A 22707-nucleotide genomic window follows, 5' to 3' on the forward strand; every position below is an offset into this window, starting at 1 on the left:
TTGTGGATTCTTAAACCTAACTACAGTGGTATTGCAGTGTCTGTCAGTGCATCCTGCAGCAATGATTACAACTATTAAAAACTGGAATTTATTGCTTATGTGACTTTCTTCCTTTACTGTTGTCTGAATTGTTTTTACTTCATTCCTTCTGGGACTTTGATCCTCCCATCCCTTAACCAGACACTAGGCGAGAAGAGCTTCTCAAGGGTACAATATGCTGCTCAGAACCATTGATGGTTCAGCGGCGCAGGCCAGGTAAAATTTCATTTAGTTCAAAGACAACACAAAACTTCAGAAGCCTGTTCCAGCTGTCAATTTTATTTGAAAGGTTTCTTCTATACATTATTTTTTATATATAGAAAAAAATACGAAAGGCCTACACAAATATAGAGTACCAATAGTAAAGTACCAATACTTAGAGTACCAATACTGCCCTTCATGTTTTATACTCATATTTCAATATTTAAAGGGACAAAACTGCACCAAGCAGCTCATGTATTTAGTAAAATAAATTTTACAAAATCTCAGATCACAAAGGTCTGTCAGTGTATAACAGAAACTTTTAAACTGAGTTTTCTTTTACATACATGCAACCTCAGCACATAATATGTTCAGCTGTCTTTAAGAATTTCACAATGTAGAATGAGGTACATTTTCCTCAAGATGGACAGTAAGTGTCATTACACTCCAGTGTAGGAATTTGGCATTACCAATTTTAACAACATAGTGTGTTAACATAATTTTTTTACAAAACATTCTGATAAATTAAAAAGAACATAATCTTGCCTTCAAAGAAAACTCAAGTCATTTAAAAACATTTCAGAATGGGCATTTAATTTTATATTACATGATTCTTCCCCAACCTTTAGTAAGTTCAATTTAACACCACATAAAATATTTTTTATATAAAAAGTAAGCTTTTTGTAAACTGTAATTTATAGACTCCTTCCCATAAAGTGATATTTTTCTGACATCGGGCAACATCCACATGTGCTTACCTGATCTCACTAATGTACACATTTAGAAGAATATAAAGCAAAGCTTTTGCTTAAATGGTGGGAGGAGTGGATACTAAATTGAATAAAACTTGCAAAAGTCAAGGGTTTGGGTTTTTTTTTTCGGTTTTGGGGTGTTTTTTTTAGGAAAAGGTCCAACTCCAACAATACTGGAAGGACACCACATAATACAGCAAAAACTTATTTCCTCTTTCCTTAAGGAAGCTGTTCTCATCCCAAAACCAAACAGTTCCCATATGTTATTTTAAGAAGTATACATTAAATGTTCTGGCAATCAGAGGAAATATTTCAGATATTTCCTATTTGGACAAAAAAAGTATAGGCTTTAGTTGAGAAAAAAATATAATAATTTAATTTACTGTAAGTGCACAAAAGCAACTCTTTCCTGTTCATTCAATTGTTTTCACTTAAGGAAAGAACATAGGATTTCCCTCTCAACCCTGATTGAATAACTTACTTAAATAACTGCATTTGAAGAATATTAATGTTTAATGGTTTACACATATACTAAATTTAAGGGGGTTTTGGGAATGTCTATCCTGTTCTTCAAGGAACTACTGCTTTTAAAAGGAGTATTGTACTAATCTATTCCTTCCTTCAAAGTAAAGCTTTATAAGCTTACACGACTATCATTTCCACTTCTAAAGTTTAAATGCTTGGCTCATTCTTTCTAAGGAGAATTTGCAGAGTCACTGATCAGTATGTGGGAGAACACTCTGCTCAAGGGCAGACATCCAATATGGCTGGGCTTGGAACAGCAATGTGCTATGGGGTTCTCATTCACCACATCAGGGTGGTTTCTGTAACAAACTTCCTTGGTTCACTGTCTAACATTCAGATGAAAGAGCAAGCAGGGGAAAAAAAAAAAAGAAGGTACCAGACCATGTACATAAAGACTTGAAGTGTCATTTTTGGAAAAAAACACTTTTCAGGTAGGAATGCGTTTATCAAAGACTAAGCTTTGCCCCATTATGAATGATCTGAAGTTTGGTTTCCTGAGCTTGACACTGGACAGGGGGGAAGGGAAAGTGTCTTACAGCTTAAGTTATACATCAGTTTCATTAGGACAGTATTTAAAATGTATTATTAGAAGAATAAGTTACTAATGAGTTTAGACTGTTATAGCTAAATAATAGTTTAGCTAGAAGACCTTAATCTTCTTTCTTTTGTGTTTGAAATCGTTCCATTAAAGCCCTAAATATATTTCCTGGTATTTTCTGATGTTTGTCTATTAGAGCTTGGAGTGCTGCTTTTGCCTGTAGGGAAAGATAAAAGTTTTTGGTCAGATTAAGTCATCTTTATATTGTTCATACATTAACACAATTTCTAGGCTCTTTTTCCTACTTTCAAATGTCACAGAACTACTCCAAGGTCATAATACTATTTTTCCATATTTAAGCCTACAGAATGTGTTTGTATGATCACTGCCAAGAAACATACCAACTAGTATCTTTCACCTCTGGTGTCTGTGTTCACAAGCTTTTTTAATGATATGCAACAGTAAAATGACAACTGGCATAAACTAATGTAGAGGCTTTGATCTAGAAAGCATGTCAGTGCTTGTGTGCTGTACTGCACCCCAGAAACTCCCGTCTATAGCCAGGTTTACACCAGTAACACAGCTCCAGTATGCAAAAGCTTTGCTTCTACACACACTAAGCAGCAGCACGGGAAACACAATTGTCTCTCAGCACACTTGGCATGCAAAAAGTAATTATCCCTGCACCCAATGCCCGTAAAGGAGGAGGTTCTGTAAAGCCTGCTTAGACCACACCTAAAATACTGCATATGACAGGAGGGTTCACTTGCACTCAAAAACACTGCAGGCCAAGAACTTAACTGCAGCCATTCCTACTATATAAAAGCTCTACGGGCAACATTCTAAACCAGGGAAATACGCCAAAGCTATGGTGAGGGCATGCCATAACCTGCCTATTCTGCCCAGAGAAGCACAGGCTGCTGAATTCTTAAGGCCAGTGACAGAACAGAGAACTATTTCCCTTTGTAAACCAGTGGTCAGCAAGGGAAAAACTGATTCTTGGTACAAGCTCCCACTGTTTACATGAAGTACATGATCAACTGTTAAGTCCAGGGAGAAGGTTCCAGCCCACAACTCTTTATAGATCTGGTCCGAAGTGCTTCTATGATCTAAAATTTCTATTAGGTAAAAATTTTGAGGTTAATTTATATATATATATATATAAATAAAATGGAAAAATGCATACTGTGCCATAGCCTCAAACATGAGATGCAACTTTAAAGATCACTCTAACTAACTAGGATTCTAGAAGATCACATTCTAGGGGCCTTAGTTACAGAATCTGCACTTAAGTCAGAAGCAAGTGAGGGCTGGCAAAAATATAAGACACGAAAGTATATTTGAAAGTAATCTGAACACATTCTCTCCCAAAACGCAACAGTTCTTAAGTCCTATCAGACTGAACCCTCAAAAGAAAATCAGTTTTCCATAACCATAAGACAGTGCAGATAAAACATTGTAAGATGTCATTTTGTAGAGATCTAATCAGAGGGTAAACAGGTGAGGGGAGACAACTGAACTGACACCCGCATGGTCAAGAAGAAAAATATCTCTCAAGTGAAGTTTTCAGAATGACCATCTGGGGAGCCTTCAAAAAAGGCTGTCTCAGCCCATCCGACTGCTCCATCACTTAACTGGTTTATGTTCTGCACTGTGAAATCTATTAATAAACTAAATGAACACAAAAAACTGACAATCCTTTCTATAAACCACCTAAATCTGAACTAGGGGAACACTGAAAAGTTAATTTGTTGGAAGGAAATAGAAATGGAAACACACAGTACAAAGCAGTGAAATGATCTTTTTTTTTTTTTATTGTATTGAATTTCAACAGTTTGTGAACACATATTTGCTGTATTTGAAAGGCTTCATTAGTATCCTGAAAAGACCAAGAACCAGAACACTTTCTCTGAGTGAAGTGCTTTTGTCCTTATCAACCCAGAGCAGTCTTTTCTGACCACACTTATTTCTTCAGTCCCTAAAGCAAGTTACTTCTTGAAGCAAATATAGTGTGAAGTATTGACTTTAAAAGGCCTAGAACATCTGCAAGGGTTAGTAATAAAAAGATAGCATTTAAGAATGACATTCAGAGCTAAGCAAGTCCAAAGCTTATCATAATTCCACCAACTTCTATAACTAGTTCCAAGGCAGAATCACTTGACAAGAATATTCCAGTGTTTTATATCAGAACAGTCAATATGTTAAATATATAAATATATATATATGCATTTCAATCTTACCTTTTCAGTTAGTTCCTCAGCAGTTATATTTGGTTCATATGGAATGGGTTCTCCAACAAATGTACGAAGCTTGACTGGAAACCCACCGTACAAAGGAACTATTGGCAATCTAATACGTTCATATAGTGTCCTAAGTATTTCTAAAGTGAAAAAAAATTTAGGGGGAGGGGGAAAGCAGGAGAAGGAAAAGGGGAGGAGAGACAGACACAGAGAGACTGAGATTACCCTGTGAAGTTGTTGTTTTTTCCAAGTATGTCTTAAAACTGAAACTGGCTTGTCAAGTAGTCCAACCCCTGACCCAGACTGTCAAACAACATGGCATCTCAAGTGCTATTCTACCCTTTAATTTCCTAAAAGCAGTATTCATGCTAACATCAGACTTGTTTCCACCCTAACTTGGTATGAACTATCTTCTCTAAACTGTAGCAGCAAAGAAAAGAAAGGAGAAAAATCCAGTATCTCTCTGGTGAGGAATGGCATGCTAATCCATACAGGTTACAGATTCAGCTAAGTTTACAGGTTAGCATAAAAAAAACTAGTTTTGGAAGACTGTTCTGTTCAGTCCTGCTGAGGTCCAGAGGATCAGAAATAGCCTTATCTGCCTAAAGGTCAGTTGTGCTAAAACACTGAATTCTCTTTCAGACCACATATTGGTTGCAATGAAACATTATAAAAAGAGAGGGGGAAAAAAAAAAAAAAAAAAAAAGGTGTTTCAATCAACTTTAAGAAGACACATCATCACGTGCCACCTTGTAAGCATCTAGCCCAAATCTAGCCCAGATTCCTTATAGGTGCCAATATTCTCTCTCTCAGTTTTAGTGCTGATTAGTATACCAACTACAGATTAAACATATTTCAAACCATCTGAAGTTTAAATACAGGCAGAGATGTAAGCACAGAGCTTTAGGAGGAAATTCAAATAAATTACATGCAAGTTGCAAACCTCTTTGCTTTGCTTCTTAACACACAGCAGAAAATCTAGAGTTGGCCTAGCAGAATAAGCAGAGAAAAAAAGTGCTCTAAATCTATTTGCCTTTTTCTGGCTCCTTTGTCCTTTCTTCTGCTGCTTCTGTGAAGGCACACTGCTATATGGAGAGCAACTTAGATGAGCCAATACAACATCTGTGATCCAATACCGATATTAAATCCTAATAACATCTCTGAACTCTACCAGAGACCAAACCTCCAGAAACAAGGCCGTGTCAAATCTCAAATGTATATGGAGATTATTTCTACAGTGATAGGCTAAACACATATGGAAAAATAAACTACAAAAAAAATAGAAAGTCTCTTACTTATTCCTCCTAATGTCCTAAAGCCTTCTCGAACATTTTGTGTAAACATAGGAATGATGGGCTAGGAGGGAAAAAAAATAATTAAGAATTTAATGAAGATAGCACTACCTTAAAACTTCTACCCAACAAGTCAATTGATTTCAGAAGTGTTTCACAGACAAGGACATATAGAGAGCAAAACAAGTATTCTTAAATTCTTCTGCTACCCTTTGCCATGAGGTTTCAAGGTGGAGAATACCATGAGATTTCAGTGAGTCGCTGTTTCAACAAGTCCATTTTCTCAAAGCAGTCCTGGATTTCACAACCAATGGAGCATTTAGGCTTCCCCTCGTCTAGCAGAATTTGCATAGCTGTGACTAAAGCAGTTAAAACTTTTACCTAAGTTGTAGTTATGTTCAAAGGGAAGAATCCACATATTGGGACCCTAAACTTGTCTGATTTGTCTCTGCTATGCTGATTGTATTGCTTCACACATGATATGTCACATTCAGTACACATGCATGATATATCTCTGCTGATGAATATTTGGAACTGTCTTAAATATTTAAAGTTCTTATTGCTGGTTTTGAACTTGCAAACAGCCATCAAGATTTAAGAACCAGGAGAGTGTTGACTACTACATGAAGTTTTCTAATATCATTTTATAGCATGTACTCACCGTACATAGCATCACCAGAAATACAGAACTCTATGGGATTTTTAAACATTTGGATTCTTTCAAACTTATTTTTAAAAAGTATTGACATAAGCTAGTAAATTAAAATTTTCAAACAGGTACCAAGTTTTCAGTGGGCAGAGGAAAGTCTGTAAATAATTCAATGCAACTACAGTGTATATAAAGAAGTGCAGTTGCCTAAAGAGAATGGTATCAAATGTCCTTATTCTAGAACCATCTTATTTAGAACACTGTACTTCTGACACACCAATAGATTTTTCCATGTACCAAGTCTGTTTATATGAGAACTATTCTGGCAAAAAAACCTGCTAAAATGAGACAACCTCAGTAAACTGAAGGTCCCAGTTTTAGACACATTTTTCTGATGTTTTAGACATGTTTCCTTCCCATGAGGAGTTATGTGCATGATTAATGGTGACTTAAAGTTCACCTTTAAATCTAAATATATTTTTCCCATTTTCAGCCTGCTTCTGATACTATTCCTATCCTACTCCACCTCTCAGGTTGTTTGTTGTTTGTTTTTTTTTCTTTTGGGGGGGGGATGAAGCTGCAAGATCTTTGTGAGTGCACAAAGGAAACTAAACATACATTCAATAAAATAAATATAACTACTACAACCACAGCTGAATCCCCAGAATGGCTTTTCATATGCTATTACAATGCATCAGCAAAATCTAACTCAGCTAAAAATATGCTGTTTAAACTGAGTTATTTTCCTCCTGATAAAAGTGACACACACTTAAAATTTGGTCTCATATGTATTTTATTTCTGTGTAAAATATAGAGATTTAACTAGTCTCTCTGTGACAGGACCTAAATATAAAACTCTTGGTGTAAGACTTACTTTCAAATCAGCTGTATGCAGACCTATGGACATAGGTACACATCTTTCAAGTACAAATATAGAATGAAAGGGACTGTGAAAGGGTTATTAAAATAGTTGGAAATCAAACATATCATATACCTATGTGCCTTTCACAGGTCATCCCATACCAATAATTATGTGCCTGCTGACCAAGCACAATGCTATGTATTAGAATTGAAGTGAAACAGTTCACACTAGCAAACAGCATCTTCTGCTGCTGCTGCATGCCCTAGACATCCCACCAAAATGCCAATACAGTACATGGGTCACAGTATCCTTCAAAGACAGGGGAAATACAAATGCTGACGTACGGTTGCTTCCCAGGTCAGAGGCTGAGCCATCATGACCCTGACCAGTAAATGTAAAACACCACAAGTTTGAAATGTAGAACTGGACTTCATATCCCATTCTTTTAAACTCTGGATATCCTGACCACACTATTCTTAGCTGACTCCAAAGCCTTCTAATCAAAAGCAACAACAACAACAAAAAAAAGGGTCTTGAAATGCAGTTATGAGAGCAAGCAGACCATATTCATTGGCACTCAGCAATGTAGCAACAAATATATGATAACCAAAAGGAAGTACTATTAAGAGTCTTTGCTTCTCTTCTGTGATCTGCCATACTTACCACTTTTGCATCAATGGCCACCTGAGCAAAGCCCTTCCGATCACCCCAGAGAATCGTATACATCTCATCGCTGAAGAGCGCTTCCCGAACACCGCCTGGGGCAATGGCCAGCAGACGGCCCTTCTGCAAACTCCTGACACATTCTTCTTTTGGTCCATGTATAACTCCATGTACCTCAAGTAATAGATTAAAACCTGGAGGGTATGACAATATTAATACAGAAAATGTTAATTCGCGCTGCCATTGAGAGCAGATTCCCTCCTTGCAGCACAGTGGTTAAAACTTGTCTAAAAACCGTAATGCCAAATCAAAGTTGTTTCTAAAGGGACTGAGGCACTAAGTTCTTCTTATAGATTTTGGTGTAGAAAGTTGAAAGATTTAGGGGTTTCAGTGGCTTTTTATCATAGTAAAGTCAGGTGCTCTCTCACAATCAGGACAAAGCAGGAAAAAAGTGGCAAGTACTGTGCCATCTTTCACGTGATCAGGTTAAGATATTACATTTACTGAAGTTTTTAACAGTAAAGTTACATAAATTCCTCATATCATCTTGAATTTGAAATGTCATACTGGCACTTCTCTTCAAGAAACAGCAGAACATAAAAAGTTTGCTTACAAGCATCAAATGAGCACCTATCTGATCGATTTAGACAACTAGTTTAATGTGAAAGAACATTAACTAGCACAAACCTCTGTTTGTAGGAAATCAGTCATGTTCACTTGATTCAATATATTTTAAATTTATACCAAATTGGGACCTAAATAGTATGGGAAAGATTACTTCTCTTTCTTTAAGTTTCCCTCTGAGGCAAACAACCTTATCAGTCACAGAACTGACCTAATCAAGTTTGCCATTCAATAATAGATGCTAGCTTTTTAACCCCAGCTTAACAAATTAATATATTAATATTAATAGCTGATACTATGAACCCACACTGAAGAGTCCAAATATAGTTAAGAAGACAGACCTATCTTCTCTCCCAGCCTGCAAAAAAACAGGGCTTGGGAAGGAGAACATCAGACACTGTATCATTAGTTTATTCTTAACTAAACTCTGATCTCTAACTATTCTTTGTAGTTGGTCTGAGTATAATTACTCCTGATTTATATCTACACGCAGCTGGGATCTATCTGTAAACATAACAGAACACAAGCTCCATTAGAGCTGTGCTGTGTCTGTCTCACACACTGCAGGTGACACCAGCAGTCTTCAGCAAGTAGCATTAGCACAGAGGACTCCTGAAATAGTTTTCCTACAGTAATTTAATTTCTCTCAGGTGTTTTATTCGCAGGATCTTAAATAGCTGGTTTTTACAAGGTTTTACATTCCCAAACAAATTAAAGCTTTCTGGAATGTAGCTGGTGGTAAGAAGCTGCTTGTCTCTAAGCCCTTCCTATCAACAAGTTCAGGACAGATACAAAATAGCAATGAGAAGGGTTCATAGAATCATAGAATCATAGAATCCTAGGGGTTGGAAGGGACCTCGAAAGATCATCTAGTCCAACCCCCCTGCCAGAGCAGGGTCACCTAGAGCACATCACACAGGAAGGCATCCAGGCGGGTTTTGAATGTCTCCAGCGAAGGAGACTCCACAACCTCTCTGGGCAGCCTGTTCCAGTGCTCTGTCACTCTTACAGTAAAAAAATTTTTCCTGATATTCATCTTAAACCTCCTATGCTCCAACTTGTATCCATTACCCCTTGTCCTATCACTGGTCTTCACTGAAAAAAGCTTAACTCCATCGTCTTGACACTCACCCTTTACATATTTGTAAACATTGATGAGGTCACCCCTCAGTCTCCTTTTCTCCAAACTAAAGAGACCCAGCTCCCTCCCCAGCTGGTTGAGCAGAACTGGAAGACAAACTTCAAGGAAGCAGAAGCTGTGAAGATAATTTCTCTTTCCACATTAGACATGCTGGAGAAGGTGAGGTGGGGGTGTGTGTATGACAGATGGGTCAGAAAAAAATAATAGAATAGTGGGATTTCAAGTCTAAAAAATTTCTCAGTCGTATCTCCTGCTTTTACTTTTAGTATTAACTTTATATTTTGAGCTGTACTTTATAGCCTAGCCAGCAGATCATACGTAACTATCAATATTTCTACTCCAGAAGCAAAAACTTGACTCACTTAGAGCAGCAGAGAGACAGGAACTAGTGCAGTGGCCCTGAAGCAAAGATCATGGACTCAGAAGAGACACTGAGGTAGTCTCCAGCTATTGCATGAAAGTGACCATGAATCCAGTTTAAGCAACTCTCAAAATTATCTTAAGCACAGTTTTTCAGCCTTCCAGATGAACAGTTGCTAATTTTTCCAAATACCAAGAAGTCCAAACTTAGTTTTATTCCACAGTTCAACTTGGACTCTGCCCTTTGCCTCAGCACAATCTTCTATTCTCCACAACAGTGTCCGCATCGATGTTCAAAATCCCTTTTTAGGGTGCTCAGTAATGCAGTTAACATTTATCTCTGTAAATGCACTATATACATTTGTTTGACTTATCCCCAGTGAATGTAAAATAGGGGCTTGTCAGCCACCTGGTAGCAAGATGGCAAGGATGTAACCATTTTTCTATGGTTGATCTTTAGGACCACAGACAGAGAGGAATCATTTAGACCATTGAATCAAACCTTCCATGATTGTAGGTAACCACACAGGTCTCTCTGCATACCATCTAGTCCACAAGACACTTTGCAATATCTTCTGCATGTAACAGACAAGAAGCCACAGCTCCTTTTATCTGGGACATTACAGGAGAGGGACTGTCTTAGATCCCTAAAATAGCAAGCAACTCTTCAAAGAGGGCTCCCAGCAGATAATGCTATGAAGCAAACATGGCCCATACTATAGGGGATGGAGTGATGTAGAAGAACACAAGTGAAATCTCAGTCCTCACTGCACTCTTTGGGAAAAGATTTTCTCTTAAGAAAACCTCAGAGAAATCAATGTATTCCTGAGCATTACAGAGCTAAGACTCTAAAAGAAACAGAAATCACTGGAGTAATATTTTTTTTTCTGTGACTAACCTCCAGTATTTAAAAGAAAAATGAAAAAAAACACAAGCCACAGGACCATATTTCATAACCTCCTGCCCGAAAACACAACAGAAGCATACGCAGTATTGACACAGTACAAATTGAGACAACAAAATAATTTCTTTTTGCATGAAGACATGAAAGACACATTGGGCAATGTTCAGTAGGAACCTCCAGATATCTCCAGCAGGTCTCCTATTATCTTAGATGCCTTCCATAAGTTACCAGGCTTTCAAGATTAAGCAGTAGGGAGAGGCAAGTTTGACCTCTTGCCAGCTGACACATCCCTTGGGATGCACAACAACATTTTACAAACACACTCCAGTTAATTGCAGTTAATTCAGGGCAGCAGTGCCCAATGCAGAGGATGCAGTGAGACCACATGCAATTGTGTACTGGCATGGACCTGAGACTCAGATTCATGGGACAAGCCACTCCTCACAATTATTCACAGTAGATTCAAAAAAATACAAAAAAAGAAAGATCACTAAATCATCTAATCCAAGCACATCTAACAGCTACAGACTCTCCACACCCACCCATTTCTCCTGCATTCAGCATAATAACTTTTGGTTAACTAAAACATCTTCTGAAAAGACATCCAATTTCATCAAAGAGTCATAAAAGATGTGGGGTTGGAAGGCACCTTTAAAGGTCATCTAGTTCAGCCCCCACTGCAGTGTGCAGGGACCTTTTTAACTAGATCAGGTTGCTCGGAGCCTCGACAAGCCTGACCTTGGATGTGTCCAGGGATGGGGCCTCTACCACCTCTCTGGGTAACCTGTTCCAGTGCTTCACCACTCTCATAGTAAAGAACTTCTTCCTGATATCCAATCTAGATCTACTCTGCTCTAGTTTAATGCCATTGCCCCTTGTCCTATCACTACACACTCTTGTAAACAGTCCCTCCCCAGCTTTCCTGTAGGCAACAGAAGACTTAAGATCAGGCAGTCTTAGTTCTAGGATAAAATTATGGCAATCTTTCCAGTTTGATTCACAAGAGAAGTGGCATCTATCTGGTTTGCCAGTCATAGATTATTGTGCAATTTTTTAAAACACAATCCAGAATGTTATCTGGGTTCTTTGGGCTAGTCTTCCCTGAATAGCCTTAGTTCATTCACAGAACTCGAGAATTATGTAGGTTCTAAGGGTCCTCTGAAGGTCATCTAGTTCAACCTCCCACTCAAAGTGGGTCCAACTAGATCAGGTTGCTAAGGGACTCACCCAGCAGAGTTCTGAAAGTCCCCAGGGATGGAGATTCCCTAACTCGTCTAGGCAAGTCTGATCACCCTCATAGTAAAATACCTTTCCAGACATCTAATCAAAATTTCCTGTGTTGCAGCTTATCTCTGTTGCTTCTCATTTTACCACTGTGCAACTATCAGAAGAGTATGACTCCCTCTTCTCTGCAACCTCCTGTTGGGTCACTAGTTTGGTATCATCAGTGAACTTCCTGTGACACGCTCCAACTCCTCATCCAGGAGTTCAATAAAAACATTAAGCTATGTTTGTCCCAGTATCAATCCCTGAGGAATGTCTGCAGAAACCAGCTGTTAGCTAGATGTTACACTGCTGAACTCAATCCTTTGAGACTAGCTCTTCAGTTAGACGTGTGTGCAACATGTCTGCAACACAAATGATTCTGGGGGACTCATAAGTACACTCACACTCAGAACCTTAAAACAAGGAAAATACACAGAGAAGAAGAAAAACATAATCATATCCCATTTGATAAACAGATGTGCATAAGTATTAATAGCTACAGTAGGAAGTCAAACCTAAATTACAAAATAGGTTACATTAGTCAGGTGTATGCCAAAGATTTGATAATCAACCGACAAATCTTAGTCTGTTGGCAGTAGAGGTAAAATCATGCTGTTAACACTTATGAAAAAGTTAAGTTTTCAGGGATTAAGGCAGAAATTAAACTATACTGGCAAAAGGACAGTTTTCTGATATGATCTGCTTCCACTAAAAGCATTGGTACACTACAGAACACACCTGTAAATTCACAGAATGAATTACAAGGGTTTTTAGTCACAAACTGAATGTGAGAAAAGAACTGAGTACTATTGTATTTCACACACACAAAGCCCAAACCCCTCACATAATTAATTCCACCAATCAGCAGTGTTTTTCATTAAGCTGTCCAGCCAAAAAACTTGCCCTGAACATATTTCTCATTTTCTTCTTGCTTCCTCTCCCATTTCACACCAACTTGTTAAGACACTTCTACAGCTGTCCTCCAAAAAAGAATCTACTTGGAACAGGCCACTTGGGGACAGAGTCCACTGCTCTATGAAAATACATTGCCTCCCCAGACTAATATTGTCAACATCAAGGGCACTGCTTCCAAACAGTTTCTGTCTTAATCAGAATACACCACCCATTCTGCTTATAGCAATAAAAAAAAAAAAAAGAACCAGCTCACTGAAGTCTTTGCTACCAATTAATGCAGAGGCAACTGTTTCTCCAACAATCTCTTTGTTTCTAAACACTCTATAGAGTCATTGAAATGCATTCCCCAGCCAGGAGTATGACCCATCCTTGCATGGGCCAGTCTCGTAAAATCATTCTTGTTCATAAAGAACATGTGAGACAGCTGTATTGCGATACTTGCACTCACTTTGTCTGAATGTCTGTTCTGAGAGCTGAGTTACTGTGGCTCAGTTTTTGTTAATTACACCATTAAAAAATAATAATAATAAAAATTAGAGTTCTCAAACTGCTTGTATATAATGAAGTATGTTACCTGGCAATCTGAAGACGAAATGATCCGCTACTACGTGGCAGTATTTCTTTTTTTGTATAAGAAGTCTAGCTATGAAATAGATACAGTCGACAGGAGTAGCTCCATGATAAAACACAATAAGCCCTGGTCCTTCAGGAATATTTTCAGTACCATGAAGCTCATAACCTGTTAGGACAAAAGGCATAACAGATGTCAAAGTTTGATACAGTTCTATCCCAAAGAAACAAACTTGCAGCAAGTCAGCAAACTGAAACTGATAGCTATTGAGATGTGGCAAGAGCAAAGTGACTCTAAAAAGACAAAAAGTAACACGAAGCATTTACTAAGTTGCTTTCACAGGAAATGCAAGTTGAACCACATTAAAAGAAAGAACAAAAAAAACCCTGAAAACACCCAGTCTCACTGTCTTGAACTATGTAATTTTTTCCTTAATTTTTTCAGTTCACTGTCTTCAATGCTGTAGAGTCCTCTGAATCAATCACTGAAGAGAAACCACAACAAGGACTGGACAGGAGTGGTGAAACAACTATTTCAAGCTAATATTTACCTTTTTAAGTTCATTGCTGCCAGTAACTGTTCAAGAACATTTGACATTACAGCATTCATTTACTCCAGGGTATGAACTTTATTTTTGTTATTTCTCTCAGAATTATACTTGCTCCATTTTTCCATCACAAAGTACTAAAAGCTATTTGGGGTTTTATATGCTTAATGTAAACATACATCAACACACACAAGTTTCTTACAGAACTAACACTTCTAATTAAGTCAATAGTGCAGAATATATCCAATTAACAAAAAATATCAAAACACATACAGAACATATTCAGTTATTACTGAGTAATAGTGTTATAGTATGTTGTTTGTGGCTGTTTTTTTTTTAAATAAACAAACAAACAAAATGGGGAAGGGGAGCTGACAAACAAAACCTGTCATTTCTTCTGAAGTTAATTAGGTCTGCAATTCTTATTCCATTAATTTATTTTGTTTTCATTCTGAAGGTATTCCTGGCTCTGTACCATCCCAAGTGACCATTAATGTGCTTCATGCCAGCCAGTGACAACCAGAGTGATACCTACATGTAGCATTGACATAATGTCTGTGAAGTTACAGGTATTACACACTGGTTTTAGGTTTGGGGCCTTTTGGTTTTGGGGTTGCTTTTTTTTTTTTTTTTCCTGATGCTATGAGATTTCAGAATGAAAAGTTCTTCCTGTAATATATTGATTAATCAAGTAAAAAAATAATTGTAAAATGTTTCACTCTTTAGCCAGAGAAGTGTATAGAGAACATGGAAGCAGCTGGCAGGGCAAAAAAAAGTCACAACTGTCAGTGAGGGACTGGATAATAATCTTTTTGTCACAAATGAAAACTCAGACCTTATAAAAAGTTGCTAAGGATGAAAAGAGCCAAGGCCTTAAAAAATCATTTTCTTATGAAAAAAAGTAAATAGCTTTTTATTGTGAAGCCAGCATTTTAAGCTCTTTGATGTAGCTGTTGATTTTGATCTAGTGCACTTTCCTAGATTTGAAAGTTACATCTTTCTCTTACAAAGCCTATCTGATACAGCCGCTGCACCATCTGGTTATCAATGTCTTGAAAACCCACTTGCCTTTGACTAGAGAACAAATAGAGATGATTTTCAAGAAGGATTTGTTCTTTATGTAAATTGCTCTTAAACATCTCTTTCTCCTTTAGCTGCATCTAGACTGAATAGTTCTGAAAGAGGCTTATCATTTCCTTAGAAAAAAAAGCCAAATCATTTATTAAAATCTTTATAAAAGAAATACTAGTAGAAGGACAAGGAACAGAGCCTTTAGTTTTGACATTCTAGTAGAGAAAGTAGTTGTCAAAAATACATAGAAAGAAAATAAAGTAGGGATCTGGAACAGTTTTGGACTCTGAAGTCAGTTTGAAGTATCTCAAAGTGAATTGACACTAAGTGCTCCTTTTAGTCACCATTTGGCATTATATGTAGAAGACTGGTTAAGTGTGATTAAATTATACTAACATGCTGCCATACTAGCTATCAGGGAACTGGCACTGGACTTCCAATGTTCATATATTAACTCTTAAATAATATAGGTAATTTATCTATTTTTTAACATAGGATTCATTTCAGGTTCTTCTGGAAAGGAAATCTGGGAGTAGCTATAAAAAGGAAAAAAAAAAGCATATATATATATTCCACTGGATGAATGATCTCATTTTGTAGCAGCAAAGGAATGTATAAGACAAAAAAATTTATATCCAAAAAAGTCTCAATGGCTTTTCTTTTCCCAAGCTCCACTAGAAATCATTGATAAAATGGAAAAGAAAAAAAAAAAAAAAAAAAAATTGGCCTGAATTTCAGATTTCATGCAACAGCAGCAACAATTACAGATATAGTGATAATCCTGAGAGGTAAACCAGAAATAAGAGCTTCAGAATATTTTATGGAAAAGTCAGATTCTCACCATGCCATATTCTTCCATGTCCATCCCATAGGGTAGCTAACATTAGTTTTGCACCATCCCAGAAATCACTGGAATAAGCTTCCCTCAGTTCATTCTTCCTTTTATAAATATGAAGTAAGAGAATGGAAATGTAGAAGAGGATGACAATAACTCCTGGAAGTAGAAAAACTACTGCGAGTGGAAAAAGCACCCATAAAAGGTAGACTGCATAACTCAAATAATCTTCAATATGCTCCACGCCAGTCCATTCTCCCAGAATGTAAGTCAGGCAGGTTATGTAGGACACAGGTATCGGTCCTGCAGAACAGGATTCATTTCCACCTATCATCTCCTGTTCAATTAAAACAAACAAACAAAAAAAAACAAACAACAAAGGGTAGATTAATAAATCCTAAAAAACCAGACCTGCCTATATTGCTTAAACATACTGAAAAACCTCTCTGATGCACTTTGTTCACATTCTATTTACATCACATCCCAGAAGCACCTATTAGAAATACAATGGTTCACACAGCAAAACTTTTACTTTACTTTTTCAGTCCTTCTCTTTTGTGTAGTGGAAATGATGACAACTGAGAAAGGTAGTGCATGGCTTAATCTCAGGCTAAGATTTTATCTCATTAAAAACTGCTCAACTTACGCAGATTCAGAACATTTATACTGTTTCCAATACCAATTTATGCTGTATTTTCAATTCCCAGAAAGTCATACTGATTAGGCTAATTTTTTGTTCTGCACAGCATGCAGTACACTCAAAACCTTCTCCCAAGCACTTACTAAAACAGGAATCAACACAAATTTCAAACCCAATGCTATGAAAAACCAACTAAATGCTTCCACGAACAAGAAGCGTATTATGACTCGGGAAGAAGACAGTCTCAAATGAGCAAGTCTCACTCCTATAGACACCTCTAGCCACACCTAGAAATTTACGGACTGCTAAATGCCAAGTCCCAGAGCACAACACAGAGAGGCAGTAGAAAGGGCAAGATCACAGAGTAAAGCTATGGCTGTACTGTTTCTATGTGTAAGAATCTAACTTTTCCTAAGAAGTTTCAGGGCTAGATCTCTCCGGGCTGATATTTCAGGCTTTCTATAATTCTGGAGCAACACTTTTTTCTTATCTTTGTAAAATTTAGGGGAAAACTTGCTATTCACTTAATCTTACAAACGTGAGACAACCTGGATGCTTGGTAATCTTAGCTACAGTTCTAGAACAACATAAACAATATTTTTTGGGGAAAAAAATTATCTTAGTCTAGAAAAGTTTTGGTCAAGACTTGAAGTAACTGCTAGTCAGGACCAAGAAGAAAAAGATTTTGCAAGTATAAAGTAGGCTTGTAGAGGGAAATGGGTAAGAACAATAGTATCTGAAAGAATCTAAGCTTGGGCTTGTTGTGTTTTGGTTCTTTATTAAAATGTAACTTATAGCATGTATGATCGCAGAGTTCCTATGCCTAGCTACACATGTCATCATTCCTTTACTCTTGTTCTGGTTTTGCAAGCAACAAGTGACTGAAATTTGGAACGCAATTTTGCTAATACTATTAGAACCCTAATGACTACTAAACAGAAACCCAATGACAACAAAACCTACATAGCAGATCAGTTCTAACTTGCATTTCCTATAAGATGTTAAAACACATAATAGACCAGAACTTATTTCCCAGCCTCAGTCTTCCCTCCCTTTGAAAGCCAGATTGTTCCTTTTCCTTCAGTTTTGAAATTGGCCTTTACCCACATTGCTCAAGATATTAATGAGAAGAAAGATGATCTTGTGACTGGGACTTTGTGCCCATGATCCAAGCCTGTTCCACTAATCCAGGCTTGCAACATTTTGCTCCTCTGCATGTTCTTGAGGAAAGTGTGATGAGCAGCGGATTTATCTCCAGCAATGTATGAGCACATAGAACTAGTGACAGGCACTTCACTGATTTCATGCATGTGGTTTTGGGTATGTCAGCTAAGGGAAAAGGACAGGAGAGAGTGAGCATGTGGGAGAGCAAGAGAAAGCTCTTTCTCATTCCAGGTGCCAGAGTCAAACTCCAGAACCTGTCAGGCAGCAAACACCCACAGCAAGTAAAAGAAACACAACTTGTGAGACCAAGCAGGATTTAGGAGCAGCATTCAATATCACAGTATTTTCAGATTGTTACCCCTGGACTTCTCCATTGGTCCCACCTACTAGCTAAGAGAACAATATGGAGCATGGGTTATGGCACAGAAACATTTTTCAAAACTCAGAGGTGATTACACAGCTTTAAAGATTACTTAAAGTTACACTCTCCTGCCTATTACTTTTTCACTTGTTTATGGCTTTCTCCGAATACAAAATCCGCATCAAGTAAACACAAAGTCCTGTTCACACATGCCAGCCTTGCGAAACATTACTTATTCTTTTGCCTGCAATGTTAGAGGCAATACCTCAAATGCAGTTGTCGCAGTTTTCTAAGCTCACTCATGCATCCATGCACTAACCTCTAACAGAAATTAAAATGTTACATCTTCTTCGCTGTCAACCACAGAGGCAACACCTAAAGTACTGCCTTCTCTTAAATATGGTAAACTCTATTCTGAACAACGTTCCTTCCTCATTTTGAAGAGTATTATAGAATAATTTATATCAGAAAGACCCACTGGACAGCACTTGTCCAACCTCTTGCTAATTAAGGCATTAGATGAGGTTTCTCAGGGCCATGTCCAGTTCAGTTTGTAGTATGTCCAAGGATGGAGATCCCTCTGCTTCCCTGGGCCCCTACTCCAGAGCTCGATGAACCTCATGGTGAAAATGTTTTTCTTTATTCTACTTAGAATTCCCCTTACTGCAATTTGTGCATGTTGCCTCCTGTCCCTTTGCTGAGAAGAGTCTTAACTTCCCCCTTGCTATAACCACTCATTAAGAGCAGCAGTAAGATGCCCTTTAAGCCCTCATTACTTCAGGCTAAACACTCGCAGCTCTCTCGGCCTCTCCACACAGATCAGTGCTCCAGCCACCCAGCAACGTCAGTGGCCCTTCTCTGCACCCCTTCCAGTTTGCTGGCATCTTTCTTATATTGTGAGACTCTAAACTTGACCTGTGGTCTCAAAAGAGGGGGAAAAATATTTGCTTGGTCTAACAGTCATGGCCTTGCTAACATAGCCCAAAATGCAGATGGCCATCCTCACTCGTATTTGACTTACTATCCACCAGATAAAGGCCTCCTCCTTCATCTCCTGTAATTTTGCTCCCCCTGTAAGAAGTCCAGCATTTGTTCTGAACACCCATGGTATGTCCAGAAAAATCGTCCATATTCAAGCCCCAGTGTGGTTTATATTACTGCCACACTAAATATCCTATCAAAGACAACAGCAGTGAAGAATAGAGACGGATTCTGTTTCCATGCTCAAAAAAAGCACAGGATGCTTCACACTGAATAAAGGTTCAACATAATTCATATATGCTACCAACAGTTAATGTAATTTTGGTCTGTTCCGGATTTACAGCTGTCTACTTTAGGACTGCCTACAGCACTTCGAATTACAAGATAAAGCAGTCTGTCTTCCAGAAACACGAGCAATGTCACTCTGATTGGGACCTCATCCAAGCAAAGAGTGATCATCCTGTCCTCCTCATCATTTTTTTTCTGAGTCTGTCACTGTTCACATCTAAAAACTATAATGGGATGCAGCACAACTAAGTCTCACCCTTAGCCAACTTACATGCAGAATCCCCCTGCAATATGACCATAGCCTGAAAGAACTCTTATTTTAAGCAACACCACGGACCCATTTCCTGCTGCGCAGTTCAAACTAAGTGGTTTTAATTTGCGATCCCAGTTCCTAATAGAGAGCTCACATACACTTCCACCAGATGGAAAAGATACGATTTCTCCCTTGCCTAATGACAGGGCACCCTGACTTACGCTTAAGGCTTCGTGCTGCCGGTGACACGGGAACAAGGCTAAGACACAACTCCTTTCACCGACCCTTAGGGTCTGACCCAGGAAAGCCCTCACCCAAACGACAGCAGAGGTCTTCAGCTGCGGTCTGCACGCCCGGGGTTAGCCGAGACCCTACTGATAGCGGCAGAAAAAAAGCAAGTAGGGGAAGCAGCACACGCTGCTATAAACCACGCACAGCGCGAGCAGGGCACGCGTAGGAAGCAAGGGGAACCTCTGGAAAACTTTCCGGCATTTCCAAGCTGTGACCATACTGCACACAGCAGCAACCACGGCGTGCCCCGCCGACACAAACGCGCTGCTTCGCGCCGCATCGCCCAGCTCCGAGGAGCACTCCGGCCGGGATCAGCCGCCCATCGCAGGCGCAGAGCCCCAGGCGGCCGAGAACGCTGCTCGGGGCACCTGCACCCGCGAGAAACCCCGGCAGAAGGGGGCGGCCCTGCCCGCGTTGGGAGACAAGAACCGGCCCGCCGCTCGCTCCCGTGGCAGCCGGGCAGCGGCCCCTCCCGCGGGGGGGTCGAGGCGCCCCTTCTGAGGAGAACACAGCCCAGCCCGGCCCGGCCCGGCCCGGCCCGGCCCCGCCCCGCCGTCCCTGTCCCGGCGACGCCTGGAGGAAGGCCCCGGGCTGGGTGGCGATCCCGAAAAGCCACCTCCCGCCCGGGGCCCGCCGCGAGGGCCAGGCCCGGGAGCAGGCCCCCATCCCGCCGGGCGGGCTCCGCTCACCTTCCCCTGGCGGCGGCGGCTCCGGCTCCAGCACCCCGTCCCTGCCGGGGCCTCGTTTTACTTCTCCGCCCGCCGCCCCCGCGGAGGCCGGGTGCCCGCGGGGCGGCCGGGCGAGGGCGGTTCCCTGCGGCGGGGCGGGGGCGGAGGAGGCGGCGGGGGCCGCCGGGGGAACGAGGGCAACGGGGACGGGGGAACTCCGCGCCGCCGGGGCCGCGGGAGCCGCCCGGACCGCGTCCGGCACGCACCGCTTCCGGCGGGGCGGGGCGGTGGTTGCGGGGGCGCCGCTGGGGGGCGCGCGTGCCCCGCCGGGCCCTGCGGGGGGTGCGGGGGGTGCGGGGGGTGCGGGACTCCCTCCCGGGACGAGGTGTTGCCGAGTGAAAACCGACCTAAGGAGCGGGGGGGTGGGGGGGGGGCTGGTGGTGCTGGGGCTGGGGCTGGTGGTGCTGGTGGTGGTGCTGGTGCTGGTGGTGCTGGTGCTGGGGCTGGTGGTGCTGGTGCTGGTGCTGGTGGTGGTGCTGGTGGTGGTGCTGGGGCTGGTGGTGCTGGTGGTGCTGGTGGTGGTGCTGGGGCTGGTGGTGCTGGTGGTGCTGGTGGTGCTGGGGCTGCTGGTGCTGGTGGTGCTGGTGGTGCTGGTGGTGGTGGTGGTGCTGCTGGTGCTGCTGATGCTGGTGCTGGTGGTGCTGGTGCTGGTGCTGGTCCCGGTGCTGGTCCCGAGAAGAGCCGCCAAGCTGGTGCAGCCTCTAGAGAACGAGCCCTGCGAGGAGAGGCTGAGGGAGCTGGGGTGGTTTAGCCTGGAGAAGAGGAGGCTGGCGGGAGACCTCGTCGCTCTGCAACAACCTGAGAGGAGGTTGTGGAGAGGGGGGGCGGGGTTGGTTTCTTCTCCCAAGTAACGAGAGGCAGGAGAAGAGGGAATGGGCTCAGGTTGTGCCAGGGCACGCTTAGATTGGATATTAGGAAAAATTTCTTCGCTGAAAGAGTATTAAGACACTGGAAGAGGCTGCCCGGGGAAGTCGAGGAGTCGCCATCCCTGGAAGTATTTAAAAGAGGTGGAGATGTGGTGCTTAGGGATGAGGTTTAGTGGTGGACGTGCCAGTGTTGTGTTAAAGGTTGGACTTGCTGATCCGAAAGGTCTTTTCTAACCAAGTGATTCGATAATTCTACAGTCACCTTCAGGTGGGATCAGTTTAGCCACAGCTGGCTGTGAGCACTTCCAGACCTTTCCCTGTTGCATTTTCCTGACTGGCTGTCATTGTTCATTAGGCACACTGTACCCCAAAAGAGTCGTAAATGCTGCTTACCTTCAAGGAGGACACAGGTCATTTGCATGGGCTGTTTTTCATCTCTTTTTCATTGTATGACAGAGGCCAGAAAGTGTGTAGTAGGGGAGTGATTTGATCTGCACTGACCATTCTGCTTGTATGAAAATACATACTTGTTTCTGCTAGTTTCTATAGTACCAGTTTCTAGTTCTGCTTTTTATAATACTGCTCTTAAAAAGAGTAAAAATTTAGCGATGGGGGGGGGGACTCTAAAATAATAACAACTCTCTCTTAATTAGAGCAATATTCTAATATTTCTGGAAAAAATATGTTCAAATTTTTTGTATTAGAAAAACCACTGTCACATGTCATTCAAACTCACTCACACATCCCAGTAATAGTTTTGTCTACCACCTTGAGACCCCAGAAAATACTTTTAAGCCAACTGTGGTATAAGACAACGAATAGAAATTAGTTTTCACTCCAGCTCACTTCAGCAATGCTGCAGATAAGACAGAGAAGCTGCTGTATAATAAAATAGTCCAGGAAAAACTTGGAGCTTTGTTAGCAAACTGCTAAGAGCTGTCTGAGATACAGGAGATCTAGGCTCAAACCCCCACTTTGAAAGACAATCAGTGGTCTGATCACATATTAGTTATCCAGGGCTGGTGCTCTGGTCAGAGTTGCTGCACAGCCTGTGGCATCAGGTATCCAGAGGGCTCAGAGTTTGGAAGGTTGTGCAAATTCAGATGACTACAACGTATTCATTGATTATGCTACTGTACT

General features: G+C 40.6%; 1 protein-coding gene across 3 annotated transcripts; it reads right to left on the reverse strand.

Moving 5' to 3' along the window:
• Nucleotides 1–298: 298 nt before the first annotated feature.
• Nucleotides 299–20863, reverse strand: LOC127381738 (transmembrane protein 68-like). 3 transcript variants are annotated; one of them, XM_051612414.1, is made up of 8 exons: nt 20663–20863; nt 19904–20056; nt 16002–16332; nt 13546–13710; nt 7762–7955; nt 5591–5651; nt 4296–4435; nt 299–2272 (listed from the first exon to the last, which is right to left on the reverse strand). In XM_051612414.1, the coding sequence occupies exons 3-8, from the start codon at nt 16327–16329 to the stop codon at nt 2168–2170; spliced, it is 993 nt and encodes a 330-aa protein (XP_051468374.1). In that variant the 5' UTR covers nt 16330–16332; nt 19904–20056; nt 20663–20863; the 3' UTR covers nt 299–2167. The 3 variants fall into 3 exon arrangements, with proteins under 3 accessions (XP_051468374.1, XP_051468373.1, XP_051468375.1); XM_051612413.1 differs by lacking the exon at nt 19904–20056; XM_051612415.1 differs by lacking the exons at nt 299–2272; nt 4296–4435; nt 19904–20056 and adding an exon at nt 4442–5284.
• Between the last annotated feature and the right edge of the window lie 1844 nt (nt 20864–22707).

Source organism: Apus apus, chromosome 2 (genome assembly GCF_020740795.1).
Source record: "Apus apus isolate bApuApu2 chromosome 2, bApuApu2.pri.cur, whole genome shotgun sequence".
NCBI classification, from domain to species: domain Eukaryota; kingdom Metazoa; phylum Chordata; class Aves; order Apodiformes; family Apodidae; genus Apus; species Apus apus.